This window comes from Cavia porcellus, unplaced genomic scaffold (assembly GCF_034190915.1).
Source record: "Cavia porcellus strain 051 isolate PalLab524CR breed Dunkin Hartley unplaced genomic scaffold, mCavPor4.1 scaffold_15, whole genome shotgun sequence".
In the NCBI taxonomy this organism is placed as follows: domain Eukaryota; kingdom Metazoa; phylum Chordata; class Mammalia; order Rodentia; family Caviidae; genus Cavia; species Cavia porcellus.
Window position 1 is genome coordinate 72,677,779 of NW_026947498.1, and position 22,284 is coordinate 72,700,062.

The 22,284-nt window shown below is 49.3% G+C and overlaps 1 protein-coding gene across 4 annotated transcripts in view; it reads right to left on the reverse strand.

Annotated features, from left to right (window-relative positions):
• Positions 1-305: 305 nt before the first annotated feature.
• Exog (exo/endonuclease G) overlaps positions 306-22,284 on the reverse strand; it is a 49,322-nt gene continuing 27,343 nt past the window's right edge. For 3 of the 4 annotated variants that reach the window (XM_003464101.5, XM_063225173.1, XM_063225174.1), the window contains one exon: positions 306-21,873. In XM_003464101.5, coding sequence (XP_003464149.1) covers positions 21,442-21,873 — 432 coding nt within the window. In that variant the 3' untranslated portion in view covers positions 306-21,441. The remainder of the gene's footprint in view (positions 21,874-22,284) is intronic. The other variant, XR_010039470.1, reaches the window with a different exon arrangement.

The window sequence follows — 22,284 nt, forward strand, 5'->3', positions numbered from 1 at the left end:
TTAGATCTGTGATCCCTGGCACTGGCCTCCTTATCATCTCTTCCCTTCATTCCACAGTCCATCTGTGGCTCCATGCCGCCAGCCCACCGCTTAGCAAAAGTGCTCCTCCAGTCTGCAGGACCTCCCAAGGCTGGATGCAGCGGCTCCCTCTCTTCTGCCCACATCTGTGCCTCTCCACAGCATTTAACTCGGTGGCAGCAGCCTCTCTCTGGAAATCCTCCCTCCTCTGACTTCTGTGGACACGTATTTCCCCTCTCCATCATCGTAGTTACTTTTCTCATTGCTAGGATAAAATACACAACACCTAAAGTTGAAGAAAGATTTATTTAGCTCACAGTGTGTAGAGGTTCAGGCTGTAATCGGCTGGTTCTGTGGCAGCATAGTGTGGCAGAGAGACAACAGTTCATGGTGATGGAAGACATCAAAAGCAACAAGAAAGGAGCTTCTTTCCATCCCTTATATTGTACGCAGGATACTTGCCCTATTGCAGATGTAGCACTCACACCCCAGCCCTAGCACTAGGCCATGAACCAATCAAAAATTCTAGATTCAGCTGTCTCTAAAAAGCCTGCTCTCCCACCCCACCATGACCACATGAGGGTTTGTGTGGACAGCCAGACACAAACCATAGCATTCCACCCCACCCCTAAAGACTCATTCACATTCCTTTACAAAAAAAGGAATTTAGTCCATCTCTAAAATTTACCAAAGTCCTAACAGTTTTAGCACTGCTGAAAAGTCCAAGTCCCAGGTCTTCTCTGAGATTTAAGGCAACCTCTTAGCTGTGAGTCCCAAACGAAAAGAAAGCTAAAAACTTCCAACATTCAATGGCACAAGACAGACATTTCCATTCCAACAGTTACAAAGGAATGGGATCAAAGCAAATTCAAAACCCAGCAGCGGGGCTGGGGATTTAGCTCAGTGGCATAAGTGCCTGCCTTGCAAGCACAAAGTTGTGAGTTTGATCCCCGGTACCAATTTAAAAAAAAAAACCAGCAGGACAAACATTAAGTCCTGCAGATCCACGTGTAGCTTTGGAGACAATCTGTGACAAAATTTGAACTCCAAAGGGCTTGAGTGGCTCTACCCCTACAGCATTGTTGGTGGTCGTAGCTCCTAGGCCTTCTCTTTGGGCCCTCTCTGCTCCCTCCTTGTAGTTTTCCTCAAACTATCCACATTCCTGTTTTCTCCAAACTTTTGTCTCCATTGTACCTTTGGCTTCACACTCACAGCTTCACACATGGCCCCCTCAGGAACACACTGCCTGAGCTCCCAGGCCTTCTGAAGTCTGGCTGGCAGCCTTCCTAACTCCACATCTCCCGCGTTCTGTAAGTACCATCAACCAGTGCCGTGTGGTTGATGCTGAGGTCTACCACCAGATACAGCAGTACCCAGCTTCCTTCTCTCTTGGCTACAGGAGTTGAGTAGATTGCTGAATAGTGAATAGTGAGTTGATTGCTGAGCACTTTAAATCCAACTCAGGAACAAATTCTTTATGCTGCTGCCATTCTGGAACATGGTGTTCTGCAGCTTTCTTCTCAAAGCAGATGTCTTTCACTTTTGCAATTCTGAGGCAGCAAAGGATGGAGTCTGGCTGCTTTTTGTAATGTTCTCAGGCTATCTTTTCTACTCTTCCTTCTAAGCAGTTAAAATCTACTCTGGTCTATCTTTGTAGTCCACAGCTTTACTGAAGTTTTCTTTCTGGTCAAACTCACATTTTAAATCATTCTGCTGGGCTCTTTACTCTTGATTCACAGCATAAACCTGGCTAAACACCCCCAAAAGTAGCCAAGCTAGTGCCTCAATATTAGACTTCCTTGAAATTTCTTCTACCAGATTAGTCTGCCACCCTTAATCTCAGTCTCAGGCCAAGTCTCTGCACATGAGTAAAATGCAGATGAACTTTCTGCCAAGCCATACCATTATCTGGAGTCCAACAACCAATGCAGAAATCTCCTGAGCCTAGTTTTTACTGGCAGGATTTCTATCAGCCTTCTGGTGTTCTCTCTGACCAGAATCTCCCATATAGAACAGCTAAGGTATTCCAGCTCTGTATTTTCAGGCAGGATCTCCAGACCTTTCCAAACTCTTCCCACAAGACATAATCAAAGGCTCTTGAACCACATGGTCAGGTATAGGCACAACAGTGACCCCACTCCTGGTACCAAATTCTGTTTTAGTTTCTTTTCTCAGTACAGGAACAAAATACTTGACACCAAAAGGTAAAGGAGAGAAGATCTGCTCACAGTGTGTAGAGGTTGCAGTCTATAATAGGCTGGCTTTAAGGCAGTGTGGTATGGCAGAGGGGCAACAGTTCATGGTGGTGGAATATACCAAAAGCATCAAAAGAGGAGAGAGCAAGCTTCTTTCCATTTGTTATAGTGTAAGCAGGCTATCCATCCTAGAGCAGGTATAAATCTCACACTTCCAATCCCAGCACTAGACCATGAACCAATCACAAACTCTAGATTCAGCTGTCTCCAAAAACCCCACCCCTCCTGACCACATGAGGTTTTGTGGGAACATCCAGACACAAAGCATAACACCCAGACACACACACACCAGTGTTTTAAATTGTGGTAAAGTTTATCGTACTAGCCATTTTTAATTGTACAGTTTGGTGGCATTAAACACATCCACACTGTTACAAACCATCACCACTGTCCATCCCCAGAATTCTTCATCTTGCAGAACTGAAAGTCTGTAACCCATTAAACACTAACTCCTCAGTCCTCCCTTCCCCAGTTTCTGGCAATCACCATTCTGTTGTCCATTTCTGTGATTTTGACTAATCTGTGTGCTTTGGATAATTAGCATCATATAGTATTTGTGCCTTGCATCACTTAGCCCAGGTTCATCCATATCAGGACCTTTGTGGCAATGTCCTTCCTTTTTAAAGCTGAATCATATTCCTTTGAGTGCATGAACCATATTTTGTTTATCTACTAGATGGATGTATACAATGCTTCCATATGTTGTCTGTTGTGATAAGAGCTGTTGTGAACATGAGTGTACAAGCATCTCTTGCAAAGCCTACTTTGAACTCTTACGTGTCTTCACCCAGAAATGGAGATGCTGGAACAGACAGCAATTTTTTTCTCTCATGAAAAGCTGCCAGACTGTCTTCCTCAGGGAATGTCCCATTTCCAACTCTAAAACAGTTTCATTTCTCCTACATACTTACCAGTATTTGTTTTTCCTTTTTTTCTTTTGATACAGTACCGTTCCAATGGGTATGAGATGGTATCTCCTTATAATACCACTAGTATCTAGTGGTGATGAGCATCTTTCTCTGTACTTTTTGACCATTTATAAATCTTCTTTGGAAAAATATCTGTAACAAGTCTTTTGACTATTTTTAATCGGAATTTTGTCTGGTTGCTTTTTTAGGTTTAGAAATTCTCTATTGCTAGATAAATGATTTGTGGATTTTTCCCCATTCTATGTTGCCATTTTCTCTGGTGCTATTGGACAGAGTTTCTTATTTTCACAAAGTTCAATCTGTCTGACTATGTAGTTGTTGCCTGTGCCTTCTCTTGTCTTATTAATTATGCCTTTTCTGCTTCTCTTTCTACTCTGACTAATGCCCAAGTTCTTTAGGCCTTAGGTTCTGTTCCAGAAAGACTGAAACATACTCAATACAAACATGGCTTTTTTTTTTCTGGTATAGGGGATTGAATCCGGGGCTTTCATACTGAGCTACATCTGCACTTACCTTTTAAATTAAAAAAAAAACAAAAAAACAAAAAAAACTTTTGTAAAGGTGTCTTGTTAAGTTGCCCAGGCTGGTCTTGAACTTGCAATGTTCCTGCCTCAGTCTCCCAGAGTGCTGGTAATAGAGGCATGTGCAATCATACCTTCCTTTAAAGAAGAGTCAAATCATTTTTTTTCCACAGCCAGAGATTGAAACCAGGGCCTTGCACATGTAGGCAAGTGCTCTACTATTGAGCTATAGCCCTAGCCCAAGAATCTTGAATCATTACCTTTAGACCAAGCCTCCCCACCCGGCTCCATGCTAGAATTTTCAGCTGCCTACTCTGAGCATCTCAAAAACCTTTCGAACAGTGAAATCCTCTTTTGCCCCAAAACCTGGTTATGGACGCATGACCACAGGTGCCATGTTCAACTGCCTGCTCCCCCACCCACTCACCCACCCCACGTTGTCTCAACCTTCTTAACATCTTTCATATACGGCCATGTGCTCCATCTGGTCACCCCTTCCTTGGATGGGACCAGCATTTTGCTTCATGAAGACTGCCAGACCATTTCCTTCCTCTAACCACATCCATCCCAAACTCTTCAAACAGCTTCCCCAGTGATATTTTAATCCAAGATCATCAGTCCCTAGGTGAAACCTCTCAGTGGCTTCCTGTTGCCTCAGGATCAAGGCTAACCCTCCCAGGACTCATGGTGCCAAGGTCTGTAACCACGACTCCAACAAGTCTCCTCCCCAGCTTTGCCAGCTGCTGCTCCCTCTAACAGAAACCTGTTTTCCTTTTTGCTGAGCTTCAGGTCCCAGCAGGATGTCCCTACCGTGAGAACCTTCCTCAATACCCATCCTAGTTTCGGAACTCCCACTGTCATGGTACTCAATATGTCACAAATACCTGGGCAGCCTAAGTATGTGAGCAAACACGGCCTCTGTAAGAACAGAATCTGACCTCTAGTTTGTCCCTCTCTGTCTCCTTTCAGCATTATTCATTGGAGATCACCCTCCCTGGCTCTAGTCTGACCCAGGCAGACCATTTAGCATTTAGGCCTACATAACAGAACATCAGCCTGGAGTCACTGTTCACAGCCTCCCACTGCCCCTGAGAGCTGCAGTATATGGAGTGACGGGACGGTGTCAGCTGCCCAGGCCAAGCAGGAATATTTGTGGGTTTTGTGGACTCCCTACTGGACCTTCTGTGGTTTCCACTACCCAGGGAATGTACTGTGTTACAGAGACCTCTGGGGGTTCGTCTCCCCTTGTCCATAAGCGTCTGTGGCCCAACCCCAACCTCTTTCGGCCAAGGCCCTCTCTGCCTGCCTTCCTGGTCCCCAGGAAAACACTCAGAGTGCTCCCCCAGCCACTCTAGGCAAGGGCCACACTGGGATGGCAGCACGTTCTGTGGTCCCCACTGGAGCAGCCGGCCCGGCTCCCCTCAAATTCCCTAGGCCAGAGTAAAGCACAGCCACCCTTTGCTTGCTCTCTGAGGTGAAGCCCACTTCATGTCTATGACACCTCAAAGCTCTCTAGGAGACCCTGTGAAGTCCCCTTGGCGGACTCCCCTCAGGCCCTCTACCAGAAGAAGGTGGCAGGGTTCTTCACAGCACAGCAACCGCTGCTTCCAAGGAAAGCTGCTCCCAGGTTCCCTCAGCCCATGCCCACTCTCTCAGACGCCATATGAGTGGTGATATTTTCCTTGTAAACAGTCTGCCATGAGAGACACGTGGTTTGGAACTCTGAAATGCTGAATCTTCATCCTTTGGTCAAAATCAGGGTGGGGAAGGCCTACATTAACCTCCTATGACATCTACTTAGTTGTCTTTCTCCAGCCAAACTGGAGTTTCTCAGACAGCAGGGCAGTGGGCCAAGGTCAGCTCTTTTCCAAAGAGCATTCGAGAACAGCAGTACCCCTGGGAGGTGACCATGAGTGCTGTTCTGTGTGTGCGCGACCTGTGAGTGACGGCAGATCCTCTCTGACTAGAAAGCCCAGTGAACATGGCTGAAAGGAAACACAGAGAAAGGGTCCGTATCTGCTTCCCTCAGGGTTGCATGCTCAGAGCTCATGCTGTGACTGGTCCGTGGTAGGAAACTCAGTAACTGGGGGGTCCATGAAAGCAGGAGGCTTCAAGGCTGCAGCCCCCCACCCTTTAACACAGCGAGAAAGGTTACATGTCCCCCTTCACAAGCTGCAGGAACATGGTGTCCCCTGGGGCGAGGCTCCTTGTCCTGAAAGCCGAGGCTTGGAGTCCGGGGTCCTCAGCCCCTGCGTATGATCTTTTTCAGCTGCTTGCGTGGGTCTTTCCTGTCCTGGAATGCAGGTGGGCTCGCCTGGAGGTGGGGCAAGCGAGGCCATGACCAAGGTGGTGAGAGGAGGCCTATGCTTACTGCTAGGCCGCAGCTGTCACCAGGTCACACTGGGGTGAGGCTGGGTCCAGGCAGCCGGTGACTCTGAGTGATCGACGCCGGCTTCTGTGTCAGAGGGAAGGCACGCAGCCTGGGATCTCAGCCCTTGGCAGGGAGAGAGACACTCCTGGACAAATGTCAGCTCTCACCCTGGGTCCACAGCATTGGCAGCTCCCTGCCCCTTTGCCAGCCGCTCTTCCACCATGAGTCCTGACAGCCACAAGACTTTGTGCCCAGGAGGCTGGGAGGAGCAGGGAGATGAGGCCCAAGCCCCTATGGGGTGGGCAGGATTGATGTGAAGGCAGGCTAGGCCTGTCTGTTTACAATTGTGTCTCTTGCCCCTCCCCAGAGCTAGGTCTTGAGGTCTTAGGAATGTTTGCAGAGAAAGCAGACCAACCGACCGATGGATCCCCCTACTGGATTCGCTGGGCTCCACCTCTCCATTCAAACCTGTCTGATCCTCTGAAGTCCCCTTCCCTCCTCAGCAGTCCTGCCCTTCACTGTGTTATTCTGCAAGCAGGTCAGATGCACAGCCATTTGAGACCCTCACCCCGATGGAGACACATGTGGATTCACACATGCATACTTGTATACACTTAGACAGAGTTGATAATGAGATCAGTGTTGGGGAGAGTGCTGGGGGTGTGGGCTAAGGAAGATGTCTGAAATCCCAGGAATTAATCTTAGGCCTCCTGTCTCAAATCCTCTTGGACTAGGACATTCCCAGGGACAGAAGACTATCAGAAAAGAGTGGGAAAGGTTTTGTTTAGAAATGACATTCAAAGGCACCAGCTGCCAAACTCTATCTGGGGACCCCCAGGAGGACAATGGGGCCCAGCAAGAGGCACTGCCCTCTTTGGGTATCCCAAACTGGCATGAGCCAGACTGAGCCCAGCATATGCAATGACCTCCCTGACAAGCACTTCCGCTCATGCCAGCTCATGGAACTGGCATCCCAGGCAGCTGCCATGCACCTGCTACTGGAGAGAAAAGCCTCATCCCCCCAGTCTTTGCGGAGAGACTGACTGGCTCGGGTTCCAGAAGGCCGTGTAAGGTCACCACAGAACCCTTTCCCCGGACGTAGACTGATCAGTGGCTATGTCCTGTTGTCCTACCTGCCTGGGCATGGGTCACTTGCTAGGGACTGAGCTTGTTTCCAGGATTTGTCTTTAGAGCCATCTCACCATGGGGGTCTGTCAGTCTCCCTCTCCATGGCACCCCTCTTTCCTGGAGGCCAAGGCCAGGCTGCTTCTGTGTGGAGTCTCTGAGTGTTGCTTCCGGGAGGTTGGGGCAGGCTAGCCCAAGAGGAAAAGCCGGTTTACCAGAGATAATTGGGCCTCCTGTATCCTGTAACAATCCATCACATTTATAGCCCTCAGTCCAGACAGGAGACAACACGGAAATGACAAAAGCCAATAAGGCCAATAAATAAAGGGTAATGGAATAACAAGCATGCGCATCCCATTCCTGAGCCCGGAGCCGGGAGCAGCGCCAAGCTGCGCCTCCCTTTGCCTCTGTCTAGATTTCACCTCCAGACCTAAGGAGACAGTTACAATCACCAACGGCACCCAAGCAGTCCCTGCTGGATTCCAGCTGCTCTGGCCAAAATCCTTGATGTCATTGCCTCTTCTCACACCCCACACCCAATCCGGCAGGAAATCCTGTTGGCTCTACTCAAAATACATCCCAAGTCCAACCACCCCTCAACACCTCCACCACTGCCACATGGTCTCGCACCATCTCTCCCCTAGATTCCTGTGATAGCCTCTCTGCCTCCTACCCGCTGGGTGTTGTCAGCATGTCAGGCTTGGCCAACCACAACAGTCCATCAGCTCAGCACACTGCTCTTCCCAGAGCTCTCAAGAGGATAAACCAAGGCCTCGCTCAGCCCTTTCTTGACACCCAAGCTCCCGATGCCCTGCCTGAGTCCACAGCAGCCCTGTCTCTCCCTGCACTCGGGCCACATGAACTCTCTGGTTCCTAGACAGGCTGCGCATATCAGGCTTGGGGCTCAGCACTGGCCAACCCCACTGCCTGATACGCTCTTTCCGCAGGAGCAGCCTGACTCACTTCCTTTGTGCTGGGAGTCTTCCTGAAGATGTCATTTTTGCCACGAGGTCAACTGTTATGGTTTAGGCGTAGAGTGCCCCCTAAAAGCTTCATGTGTTAGAGATGGGGCTGTAGAAGGTGACTAGGTCATGATGTGCTGTTAGGTGGGCCTGGTTGGCAGTGGGGCACTGAGGGACCATCTGGAAGGGTGCATTCCTGGTCCGGCCTCTCCTTTCTCTGCTCCTTGACTTGCTGTGAGCAGCTCCCCTCCACTGTGTCCCTCTGCCATGCCATTCTGCCTTGGAGCTGGCCAACCACAGACTGGAAATGTGAGCCTAAAATGTCTCTTCTCCTTCAAGTCGTGGGTGTCCCAGTAGCAGGAAAAGTAACTTACATCTACCATGAGATCATCTTAATGCCTGCCTTTGTTTTCATTTTTAAATCAGGTTTATAAAGCATTTAGCTCAGTGGCCTACGCCTGGCAAGTACAAGGTCGTGAGTTCAATCCCCGGTACCAAAAAAACAAAAAGAAAGAAAAGCTTGACTAAATCGGGTTTATGAGGTATAATTTTGATACAACAAAATTCCCCATTTGAAAAACTTTGACAGGCTAGCCACCACCACTTACTCAAGACATGGCACACAGCCATCACATGAGTTCTCAGTCTCCCGCACAGCAGGGAACACTTTTCTTATCCCCACCTCCTGGCAACCACTAAGCTGTTTTCTGTTCCTATAGATTTGCCTTTTCTCGAGCATTTCTGTAAATGAACTAACACCGTAGGTAGCCTTTTGCACTTGGCTGCTTTCACTGAGCCCGATGCATTTGGATCCATGCAATTGCATGTCCTTCTGCTGTACTTTCCTAATGAGAAGAATCTGTCATACGGATGTATCACATTTTGTTCTCTACTCGATAGCTGGTGAGTATTTGGGTTGTCTACAAATTTCTGTCTACAATAAATAAAGCTGCTATGAACGTGTATGTACTAAGCATTTGTAAGGTCTTATGTTTTATCATTTGGGTAAATAGTAAAAGAATTTCAGGGTTATCTGAGTAGTATGTCTTTAATTTTATAAGGAACTGTCAAAATAGTCTCCAAAGTGTGTGTTTGTTTTTCATTCAACAATGAGAGCTCTTGTTGCTCCACATCCACGCCCATCTTGGTATAGACAGTCTTAGTACTTTTGTTGTAACTAAATCTGGCCATTTGAGGGAATCTTTTATAATCTGGATCAGCATTTCCATGATAATGATGCTGAGCATCTGTTCCTACGTTCACTGGCCACCATCGTGTGAAGGAACGAGCCCCCTGGACACGTGACCACATTCCATCGCTGTGCCACAAGTTTGGTGCATGATCCAGGGAAACTCACTGACCTCGCTGTGCTGGTCTGCGCTCCTCCTCTGGGACATGGGGATGAGAACACTTCCCTCCTTAGCTTTATGAGGGGACTGTGGAAGCTAAGACACGCAGAGAATTTACAACAGTTCCTGGTATATACGAAGCACTGGATGATGATGATAACGATGATGGTGATAAGCCTCTCCGGGACTTTCTCTGTCTTTCTCTCTCTTCTCTTCAGAGCCTACTTCCGTCTGTAAATGATCACATGATCATGGGAAGCTGGATAACCTCTCACAGGTCCTCATTTCCACGGTAGCATCCACCCCGTAGTTACGCTGTTAACTGACACACCCTTCCAGTCTCCAGTCTAGGAGCACCCCCGGCAGCCATCTGCCATGGGACAGCAGAGTTACACACAAGGCAGCAGGAGCAGGGCTCAGCTTCCCAGCTGTCAGTGAGAGCATCATGTGGGAAAGACGGAGAGGCCAAGACAAATTGGTGGGGGCAGTGACACTAGGCAAGAGCAAGGGAAATGAATAGCCTGGGACCTATCCCTTAGCCTGCAGGGGCCCACTACACTCTCACCTTCACACCGGAGCTTCTCCCCACGCAGCCCCACCATTCTGCAGGCCCAGTCTCAGTCCCCACCCTCAGCCCCTGACCTGTGTAGGAAAGCTGGACCCTCAAAGAAAGTGATTCTCCCCTTGGGGGCACTGCCATGGGGAGGGGGGCAGGGAGGCTGGGAATCAGCACATGCAGATCCGGGGCTGGTGCCAGGGTGCCAAGGGAGCCAGGAGGAGGTGATGAGAGAAGGGCTCAGCGCTCATCAGGGTCCAGGCCACCTGCAGGGCAGCCGGGCGGGGGGGGGGGGGCGGACAGCTAGGGAGCTGGCAACTGCAAGGCTGCGGAGCTGAGGGGCTTAGGGACCGGCGTCCTGTAAGCTCTGGAAGGTCAGATCAGAGAGATGCGGAAGAACTGAGGGCCAGGGGTGAGAGTGGGGAAGACAAGAGGGCGGGAAGGAGCGAGGTCAAGGGGACAAAGCTCTGCCCTTCTTGTCCTGCCACCCTTCATCTCCACTAAACACGCTCTTCACACTCATTGTCACCTCCTTGATCGTGGGCAGCTCTGCCTGGACCTCAGCGCCCGCCCCCTAGACCTCTCTTGGCAGCCTGGTCACCCCATGCCTCCTCTTCGCTGGGCCAGCCACTACCTCCTGCTGCCCTCACCACCCACTGTCACCAGGCCTCTGACACAGGGCCAATTCCTCTGCTCCTGTACTCCTGCTGAGAAGTCTGCTTAGGACAGATCTAGGAGCCCATGTGTCTGCCCCAGCCAGCCCTGACCACCACTTGACCATGCATCCTCTCTCCTGTGGAGACTGTGATGTCTGAAGGGTAAGTGTGTGCTGAGCAGCAGGGCCAAAGCCCAGCCAGCAGGGCTAACAGCAGCAGCCACCCAGCATGAGTGACAGGAGGTTGTCTCCCTCACTCTCGCCAAGGCAGGCCAGCCCACGCTCAGGACCAGCTGGGAGATGCAGGCATTGGCTCCTTCTTCGTTGAACAAACATGTTCTGAGCATCTTTGAGATTCTGGAGTTATCAAGAGTAAGAACAGACAAGGCTCCTGCCAGCATGCAGCCCACAGCCAAGCCAGGGAGACAAATACTAACCGCACCTCTATACACAGGGTCTGCTCTACTTACAAAGCTGGCAAGAAGCAGAAGTGCAACAAGACTCCGCCAGGGCAGAGGCAGGGAAGACTCGTGTGGATGCAGCGCGGAGCTGATCTGAGGTGAGCATCTCCAAGAGGGGAGAGCAGGTGCGGAGATCCTGACGTGGAAAGCTCATGGTCTGCTCCCACAGGCAGACAGCCCACAAGCGGAGACTCAGAGACAAGAGGGGACCTGACCGGGCCTGACCCAGAGCTACATGAAGCTGTTGGAGTGCAAACACTTCTCATTATTTGCAGCAAGGGGTGTAGCTGCTAACCAGGTTTAGACAATTCCTACCACCTTCTCTGAGGGCAAAGCTTGTGGGAGACAAGAAAGAACAAGGAACACCAGTCAAGTGGCTTCACTAAACAGAGACGATGGAGGCACGAACCAGGATGGGAACAGCAGGAAGTGAGAACTGGGAGCTGCTTTGTGTTCCAGGAGTGCAGGCACAATCTCAGCACAGCACGTCTCCCAGCAGTGACCTCAAGCCCTGCCCACACCAGCCTTACCCAACCAGGCAGACCCCTGCTGCAAGTCTGTCACCATGCTACCCTCTGTTGTAGAGAGGATTTGTTTCAGAAGGCCCCTAGCCTAGAGCCTTTATTACAGACAGCAGACTCCACGCCAACAGACCTCCTTCCCTCAGTCCCAAGAAGCAGCAGCTGGACGGTGCTTTCTTCCCTCCAGGCGGCTCTGGGCTCCTCCTTACGGAGACAGCCACCCCCACTCCAGAGACTAGCCCCTGTAGAACGGCACTTTGAATCTAGTCTCAGAACAGTTAATTAAGCAGGGAGCGAGGCTCCTCACTTGCCCTGTACTTGCTTAACTAAGGAAGCCCCTCAAATGGCTATCCTCGGTCTGTCATCTCTGGTTAAACTGTCCCTGCTCCCTGTGGACATGAGAATGAGTCCTCCTGGCTGGTTCCCAGAATGCTGAGGGTCAGACCTTCAACGGGCAGCCTGTCCCTCCCTCTACACAGGCTTTGGGCTGAGTGCCCTCATGCAGGAAGAAGGAACACTTCCAGGTGGAAATCTTCCAAATGCATCTTCCCCAATCACCTTGTCACCAGACTGTTCTAAGCAGAAAACTTTCTCATAAATTATCTTTGCCTTTGACTGTTCACACACAAAGGTCACATAGTTGTCTGCCTCTGACAGCATACACGTAACTGGGGAAATAGCTTCAGAGGTTCCCACAGCTGGAATCTCCAGAGGAATTCTGACCAAGAAAGGGGAGATGAGGTCATGATGAAGAGAGAAAGAGAGGCAGAAAAGACCCAGAGAGCAGAGAAGGACAGAGGCATCTTTACACAGGTCATCTTATTCCTGTCCTCCTCCCAACGCTGAGCGACATTTTCTTCAGCAGTCTCCCCACCACTGCATCTGAGTGAACAGACAATGAAAATAATGCGCTGGTGTCAATCTGCACATCCAGCTCCCCAACCTTGTCTCTAAACGCCACTCACCACTCTTTGGTAAAATGGTTAATCCGGAGGTAGAGCTGAGAAAGTATCACAGGAGCCTAGAAAACTCTGTTGTGGTATCAAGTAAGAAAGTGCTCAAGGAGGGCTGGAGATACGTCAAAAGACAGAAGCCACATGAAGGATCAGCTAGCAAATTCAGAAAGAAGGACAGAGTAGAAAATCATCAGTGTTTGAAAACTAATGGGCAGTAGTTACAAAGAGAAAACAGTAACTCTACAGTGTGGGCCTTGACAGATACTACCAAAACCAAGTGAGCAAAGGTAACACCCCTAGCAAGCAGGAAAGTCACAGTCCACCTTCTGATGCGATACCCACCAACACACATCGCCTCACAGCAACCTGGCCAAAACCGTATAACCAAAAACTATGCCAAAACAGGTTTGAGTAGCATCATCCTCTAAAATACACTCTTCAAACAATGTCAAGTTCAAGAATCAAAGAAAGGCTGGCAAACTGTCAGATCGAAGGAGGCTGAAAGTATCTGACAAACACAATAGATGACCCAGGAAAAGGAAGGAAAAACAAAGACTGAAAACAAAACTGAGACAAGCGACTAAATGTAAATATGGATGATACACAAATGTATGAGGAAAAGTTCCAAAGGCTACAGCGATGGACAAGGGAAGGACACATTTATCCCTAAGAAGTGCTAGTCAACCTATTCTCAAACAATTGAGGAAAGAATGTGTGCATCATGTGTATATGTGTAGGTGTATTCTGCCTAGTCTATGTGCAATGTAACACAGAGCATATTAAACACACATATGAGGGATAAAGAGAGCGATTAGCTCAATGAGCAAGACAAAAACAATGAGCGAATTTACAAAAAAGTATATGAGAATTTTCTGCAAGTTTGACACTACATTAAAATTTATGAAAAAATTACTAGTGGCATGGTACTTACTGTGCTGGGCACAGTTCAAAGGGCTTCACATATTTCTCAGTGGGAACCGCTCTCTTATGTTAAGGTAGATGGCACTGTCTATCATCAAGGTCATCCTCTTAGTTCCCCAGACAGGAAACTCAGGTGCACGGCAGCTAAGCAACTTGTTCAGGTTTCCCTCCTGGCAAAATGGCAGAGGTAGGATTTGAGCCCAGGTCAGTGTATCCGGCACCAAGCTCTGTGTCTTAGCCAGTGTGCTGTGCTGCTTCATACGCTGTGCAGAAGCTGGGACTGAAACCCACGGACAGAAGCACAGAGGAAGATGAATACCCCTCACGTGCGTGTATATACACACAGATGCACGCGCGCATGCGTGGACTTGGGGCTGCCTGGTACAAATGGCTGCAGCCTACAAACCAAAATAACCTTCAGATCTGACCACAGAAGAGCGCCTTTCAGATCGAAAAAAGGCCTGGACAGACCCTCCATCCCGGAGGTCTCTCTGTGGCCTTGGGCTCAGCCCTATGTCTCCCCTCTTCCTTCCCCAGTTTCAAGCTTCTGTTTCTTTCTCCAACCCTCCCCTACCTACCCTATGGCCACGAAGCCAGAAAAAAAAGAGAATTTTTGCCTTCAGTGAACAATGCCTTAGGGTTCTAGGGAAAAGAGGCCCACAAATCAAGTCGGGGGTGGAAAGCTGTGGGATGTCGGCCATGGGAATTCAAGGACTGGCACACATGATAAGAAGCAACAGTGTGCTGGCTCGGAGCTGCCATCACTGCAGGCATGGTCTGGTGCTATCCAGAAGCCCCGTGGAGTCTGCGTCCCACCTGCCCTCGTGGAGCATGAACTAAGTCTCCAAGCCAAGGCAGTGCCAGGGACAAGGCCTGCTTTGCTGAGTCTCTCCAGGCTGGCGGAGAAACAGGGTGAGGGGCAGATCTGACGTCTGAATTCAGAACCTGCCACCACCCTCCCTGCTGAAGGGCCTGTCACAAGGCGACCATGGCTCACACCCACTTATCAGTGCTGGGGTGTCGAGAGGGTGTCTCGGACAGGAGATAGGGCCGGGACAGGGCTGTCCACACTGGCCCTGCTCTGCCTCCTTCATTCACACCTCCTCCAGGCCCTCGCCACCCTGCCCTGCAGCCTCTGGCCCATCTTGCTGTGCCTCTCCTGCAAGCTGCCTTTCTCCAAGGCAGGCATTCTTTCTAGGACACACCAGGTGGACAGGGCCCCTGGAGGCTGCCTCACCTCGGCCCTCACTTAACAGGTAGGGAAACTGATGCACAATGTCAAAGGACACATAGGAACCAGAGCCAGAAGACAGGATCTGAGCCACAAACAGCCCAGAAAGGTCTGTGCCTCAGCCTGGGAACAAGGAGAGGCTCCAAAGGCCACAGTGATGGGGGTGTGAGGGCACCTGCCCAGGGAGGGCCAGTCCGCTCAGCTTTCAGCCTCATGCAGGGAGAGGGCACAGCTGTGGCACGTTGTCCTGGGCTCCACTCAGTAGGGGCAAGAATCCCAGGCTGGAGCTCTTTCATGCCTTCCCCAGCCCAGGCCTCTGCCACCTGTGTCTCCATGGCACAGCTGGCAAGGGCCCAAGGCACTCTTGGAAGCACCAGGAGGTTGAGGCAGTGGACACAGAGCACAGCAGTTAGGGGTTGCAGAAGCCAGGAGCCCTCCGTCAGTAGTGACAGGGAACTAAAACACTGTCTTGCGCCTTAACAAGGAGCCGGCTGTGCCCAAGTCTCCGGAGCACACAGTACTCCTGAGGATTTGCTTGTCACTGTTCCCAGCCAGGCAACCTTAAGGGTACATTGCCAGAGGAAGGATACTTCATCAAGTGCCTGCGGAGTGACAGGGCTGGAGAAGAGAACACACACATTCCAAGACCCCAGTTGAGGGCAGAGCTCTGCTTGGCTTGGCCCAGACCCAAACACACAGCACGTGCCCCACCCACTGCCAGGACACTGCCGCCATGACGCTTCCATTTCCCTACCAGGGTTGGCTGCCTCAGGCAGAGCCCGAAGGGATGCCAGGGAAATGCCGGCACTCCATCAGCCCCACTTAGCACTGTGAGGAGACGCAGGCGGCTGCTCTGCACGGAATACCTACAGACTTGCCCACAACCACCAAGCGGCCCTTTGTCCCCAATCCCTAGCTTCCCAAGAGGGAACAGGAGCTGTTAGGGTATGCTCAACTTTTCTGACCTGGGTAACTCCAAAACATTCCATCACCCACTACTAGTAGAACCCCCAAGGATCCCAAAGGAACCAACTCCATGATGTGCTTACCTCTAGGAAGTCGGCAGGGCACAGCAAGGCAAAGATAAGCAAATGCATAAATGACTGAATTCTAAATTAAAAAAACTGAACTTCCTTCAGAGATGAAGGGCAAATATTAGACTGGGTAGCACTTACGCCAACGATGGACTTGACACTCTGCTGGGAAAGTGCTTTGGAAACTGTAAAGTTCTGATATTGTCAAATGGCTGCAGCAACATCTCATACAAAGACTTGAGATTTGGGAAGAGACAAAACTGATTCCACCTGGTCCACAGCTCGATGCCACTGTGGGGTCAGGCTCTGTCCTCCACCCTCTCAGAACACCATGACCTTCATGCCTTGACTCTCATTCTCAGGATACACAGTAAATGGCTACCACTTGCTAAGATTTTACTGAACCGCACAGTCTGTCCAATCCTCATACACTCCTGCAGGTGATTCTCAGCCCGTGCACAAGAACTTGATTCGGAGGAGGAAGCTGGCCAAAGCTAACCCCCTACAGAGCCCAGAGCGCCGGCCCACTTGTCCCCTGCCATGCCATGCCACTCCCTGTCCCAGTGACTCACAGGTAAACTGCCACAGAGACCCACTGCTGTACTGTGGTTTAGTGTTGTCTTTTTAAAGAAACAGCAATGAGTTTAACTGAAATTATCTGCACACATTACAAGAAACTTGTTGGGTGAGTGCAGGGTTGGCAATAACATGAATTTTTTACCAAAGAGATCTTCCTTGGCCCTGTCTTGTTCAATGTTTTTAACACACTGAAACGCTGTTTATTTGATCTGTAGTCTCAAAGCTGAGAGGCACAGCTAACATGTCTGATGGCCAAATTAGACTTGTCAAAATTGTGAACTTGTTTAAGGATGGTTGAAACTGTAAGAGGAAATCTTAAGAGTTGGGCATATGTAAAATTCCACAACTGTGTTCCAAAAAGTGACTGTGCACATGCATCATGGGATACGAACCTGACAGTTCATGAGGAAAAGACCTGGGGCACTAGCTGAAACAAGCTCCACACGAAGCAGTGGTACAGAGGAGCGTGTCCCAACCCGCACTACTGTCATCTGTGCTGAGTGCTTTCCCGCGATGTGACCGCTGCATCACAGGGGCTAGAACAGAGCTGGCCTGCTACTGATGGAGAAGTTGTATCAAAGACTACAGCTTAATTTTAGGAAGTGCTACTTTTATCATTGCTGAGACAAAATACCCAACACTCAAAGTTAAAGGAGGAAAAGGCTTATTTTGGCTCAGTTTATAAAGGTTTCAGGGCCGGGGATTTAGCTCAGCAGCTAAATGCTTGCCTAGCAAGAGCAAGGTCATGAGTTTAATCCCTGGTACCAAACAGGGTTTCAATTCATGGTTGGCTGGCCCCAACTCGAGGTGGCAGGGTGAGGGGCATCGCCGGGGAGAAACAGTCCATAGAGGGCAGCAGCCTACCTCTTGCTTTTATTTCTTCCAGACTAGCCCACTTTGGGCAGTACCACCCACACCCAGGCTGGGTTTCCCATTATCCACACCCAGAACTGTACCAAACCAATCAGTGGACTGATTTAGTAACCACACACCAGGTCCGGCACTTCTTAAAAGCCCCACACAGGACCACGTGAGGCTTTGGGGGGGATACCAAGACACAAGCCATGTAGCTATTAAGGAAACCAGGTACCTGGAGCCCAAAGAATGGGATAAAGTTCTCCTGTAGAGCTACTCAGGAGTTCAAGGACCTTGGCTTGACATGGAGGGCCCATGTAAGGACTGTTCTGGAAAAGGGTGGGGACAGAGTAGGAAACTGTCTGGTTTAAAACTCTGGCTGTACATTAGAATCACCTATTTTCTTGTTTAAAAAATATAGGTCCTAGCCTCAGATCAGATCTACTGAATCAAAATCTCAAGAGTATGATTGGAATCCGTATTGTTTTAAGCCAACCAAATAGACTTCTAGATTAAGAGATGGGGTAAAGAATATGAATCCTGTTTAAAACTGAAATTTTTAAAATGTTAATTAGTACACATCATTCATAATAACGATTACATTCATCATGGGGCTGGTACCCACACACAACACATCTGAAATCTTTTTCATCCCCTTCCTTCCTCTCTCTTGCCCCTCCCTCCATCTCATGGTCCCCTTCTTTTTTATTTTGCTCTTTATTTATACATCATATAAGAGAAACTATGTAATAGTTAAGCTTCTGTATCTGGTTTATTCTACTTAAACCTCAATTTAAAAGGGCTGGGGATTTAAGCGCCTGCCTGGCAAGCATGAGTTCATGAGCTGGATTCCCCAGAACAAAAAAAAAAAAGAGAAAAAAGAAAAAACCCTAAATTTAAAACATGTGTAAGAGATGTTTTGGATCACTTTGGCAAATAGATCTCTTTTTAACAACAAATTACTTTAGGCTCAAGAAATAAAAGAAAGCAAATAAGCAAAAGAAAGCAAATATGGAGGGAGTGTGACATGAGGGTGGCTCAAGCTACTAGATTATTCTGTGAGCCAAACACGGTGCCTACTGGGCGAGAATAACCTCTGCTCCTCTGCCTGGCGAGTCTGCATCCCGGTGGCAGAAATTTGAGAGCTGCCATTCCACAGAGGCACTGCCACAGCTAAGGCTGCACCTTCCATGTGACGCTAGGCCACGGCGACCCCTAGAGGTGCTCTGTGCACTCTGGGCAGACCAGCCTCCCACCCACACTGGCAAGTCTGGGACCTTCAGAGAAGACACTCTACCACCGCCACATACCACTGCCCCAAATTACGTGGGACCCATGTCAAAGTGCAGTTCCTAGCCAGAAGCAATGGTTTGGGCCTGAAATTCTAGTACACAGGAGGCTGAGGCAGGAGGATCACAAGTTCAAGTTCTACGTAGACAACTTAGTAAGATCTTGTCTCAAAACAAAAAATAAAAAGGGTTGAAGATGTCAACTTGGTACACAGACTCCAGGCACAATACTGAGGATAAAAAAAAAAACAAAAAACAGTTCCTAAAATAGCAAAAAGGACCACTAGATCCACTCTAGAAAATCCCAGATGATGACACTGAGGAATAAAGGCCAGATGGAGAGGCCAGCCCTGACCAGCTCAGCCAGCAGGATCTGGGTGGCAAGTAGAGGTGCACCACAGGGCCACACAGCAAGAGCTCTCAGGGCTGGAGGGCTGAGCCGAGGCAGAGAACAGGCTCCAGGGAGAGACCGCCGGGCGGGCAATCCACAGAACTGACATCAATGACACATGCCCCGAGGAAAAGCCAGGGGATGCAGCAACACTCTGCTCCCTGCCAGCACAGGCTGCAGGTCGTGTCGGCTCTGCAGGGAGCCATTCCCTCGGATCACGCTGCCTGTCCTGCTGGGCTCTAACCAAAGGCCCAAGGGAGAACCGAAAGGTATGGGGTGGAATGCCAGCAGGTATCTAAGGGCTAACATGCCCGCCCACCTAAGCTTTGCCACCTGCTTCAGGTCCACTCCTAACACACCTATGATCAAAGAGCTTCAACCTGGAAATCAAAGGGTTTCTCTCCGGGGGAAAATCCTCCCCACAGACAGGCTTCCCGCCGCAGAGCCATCCAGCCTGGCCGCCCTCCTCCCAGGGGGACTGGACAGTAGGAGCACACAGGCCAAGACTGGGACTGCACCTGCCCTGGCGGGTGGGGACTGGCAGAGTGTTTCTCCACGGGAGGGACACACTTACTGCTAGGGTGAGACACACAGCTCTGCTGCCCCTGACAGCCACACTGGGGGGCGACCAAATGACCTCATCCAGAGGAAAATTCTAAGCTCTACTCAGCATGACACATGGTTTTCTTAGGGGGAAGTCAGAGTGAAAGCGTTCAGACAATAATTCAAGCATCACTGTTACAGACCAACAAATACCACATATAAAAATATGGCCTTTTTGCATTACAGTCCCTACCTCTACTCTTTACCATGGCCAGGGAATATCTTTCATAAGAAATAAAACCCTAAGATGCTTTAACTCACGCATCTCCACCACCCCGGAGGAGAGCGTGGCAGGGAGCTCAGCAGAAGGCAAGCGTGCGGCGGGCCCAGCACTGGCTGGCTGCAGAGGCTCATCCCCTGCAGCTCCATCCTCAGGCCATCACCTCCCCGGAGGGGAGAACAGGCCTTGGCTGCAGTGACGTTTTGGTTCTACATCTGTGAGAAGGACGGCACAACTTACCGGGAACAGTGTGTCTAAACAGAAGGTGTTACTAAGACGACCGGGCTCGACCTCCCAACTCTTCCTTTTACTCACAAAAGCAGCAGAGTAAATCATTTTCTTCTCCTCACTGCCTTAAGGACTTGCTCTCCCTGAGAGACTAGCACAGAGATACCACACAAAAGTTTTCTTGGGGTACCAAGAAAGGACAGCAGTGGTATGACAGATTTCAACAAGTCTGTGTCCCCAAGATATTTTACTGTCACTGTTACGCTACCACATGAAAGGACTTGGGTAAACCCTACTCTAGAGATCTGCTTCAGAAAACAGCTACCCTTTCGTCCATGATGCAAACAACCCTTGAAGCTCTGGGTCCAGGCTCTCCTGGCTCTGTGCCACCCAGGAGGGCCACAGGTACAGAGGGAGCCGGACACAGATGCTGGCACCGCACCATCACTACGGCCCTGGGAGCTAAGCAGGCATTCTCCTAACCCCACAAAGCACCGTCCTCACATTTTTCCACAAGCTAAGGAAGATTCAAGTCTGAAAACATTACAGTCCCTTTAGTTCTTGTAGCAAACAAAAACCAGACTCTTTTACCTGGAGCCCACAGACACCCACAGAAGTAAGTGGCAGGTGTCTGAGGTCATGTCTCTGTCAGGGAAAACCTGACCCTTCTTTCTGTCTTGCTTCTCTTAGCCCTGTGTGCCCCACGTGTTGCAGGAGACTTTCTTGAAAAGGAGACCTCCACAGGCAAGCTTCAGAGCTCTCTGAGCCTCAACTTCCTCACAGGTAAAATAAGACCAGTGTATTTTCCGCTCAGGGTTCACTACAGCACAACACCAGCAAAGCACTGAGCTTAGCGTGGAAAAACCTGCTGAGCAGAATACACTGCTGTTGGGTGCTTTGCCGGTTCAGAAGAGAAGAAAAAATAAATTATACTATACACTGTACTAGGCGGGCTAATGGAAATTTCTAAAAGCTCATCAGATCCTAGGGAAAGAAAACATCAATAGCAAGTCCTAAGAAGCTAAGCAAACAGATATATTAGAGACACTATGATTCGGAGGCACACAAGGGAACAGTGCCTTTCTCCATACTATTTATCCAGAGGGACATAAATGCAATGCCATCCTGGTGACACGGTCCTCTTGTTAACTTGACACAAGATCAAGTCTCCATCTGTAGACTGACTGCTTCCTTACTAATTAGTCCCCAAGCTTAAAAAAAAAAAAAAAATAATAATACTGACAAAATAATTGTAGATCATTCATTGTGCAGAGAGAATTTCAGTGTCAAATTTAGGATTCCATCATTTCTTTAAACACATGAGCCTGCAGACAGCATGCCTGCTTCCTTAGAGCAGCCCAGCATTTATCTTCTGAGGTAACTGGGATGGCTTTCTTGTCTGGGTTCTGGACTATTCCTTAGCTTTGAGTTCTTCTAGTTTCTTCTCATAGCGACTCAGGAAGTAATCATCTGGTTTAATCCCTGCGTTCTTCAAATTTTCCATGATTTTTTCCAGCCTGTGCAATGAACGGGCTCCCTCGATCTTTCTTGTGTTCAGGTACAGAGTGAATTCCTGGAAATCCAGGAGCTTACAGGTGTCCACGGCACAGATATTCCTGATATTGCCAGCTCTGTTCAACTGAGGGAAGAATATCAGTCCTGACAACTTCTCGAGTTCCTGGAGGCTCACTTGGAATTCGGTTAACTGCGGCTGGAAGCCAATGGCTTCGTTGGGCACCACGAAGGCCCCCAGTGCCAGTGGCTCAGTGGACTCTGGGCTTCTGCGCGCCAGGATCACCTTGTACAGGTGTGAGGGGACTGCCACATTGTCCTCGCCAATCACCTAAGAACAAGCAGACATATAAGCAACACTGACTTGTGCAAGCAGTTCTCAAACTTTCTCTCAAAAGATTTATTAGATATATTTCTAAACATGCTCTTACAAGCTACTTTACTATATTCCAATGAATTAAAATTCAACTGCCAAACGTCATAGGAAAATAAAGACTCACAGAGAAGATGAGTACCTAACAGGTCAATTTTGATCATTCTTTAAAATACCACCACCCCAAAGAGCAAGAGTCACAGTCCCTGCTTCATTTGTAGGACAAAGGACAAAGGATGGCCAGGAGTGAGTCCTGGTTTTAATGGACAAGAAAAGCTGCCATTTTCATGTCGTCTCATAATCAGAATCTCTGTTTCTCTAAACACTGAAAGGTCAAAACTACTAGCTTGGGTACTCCCTGCTCTAGAA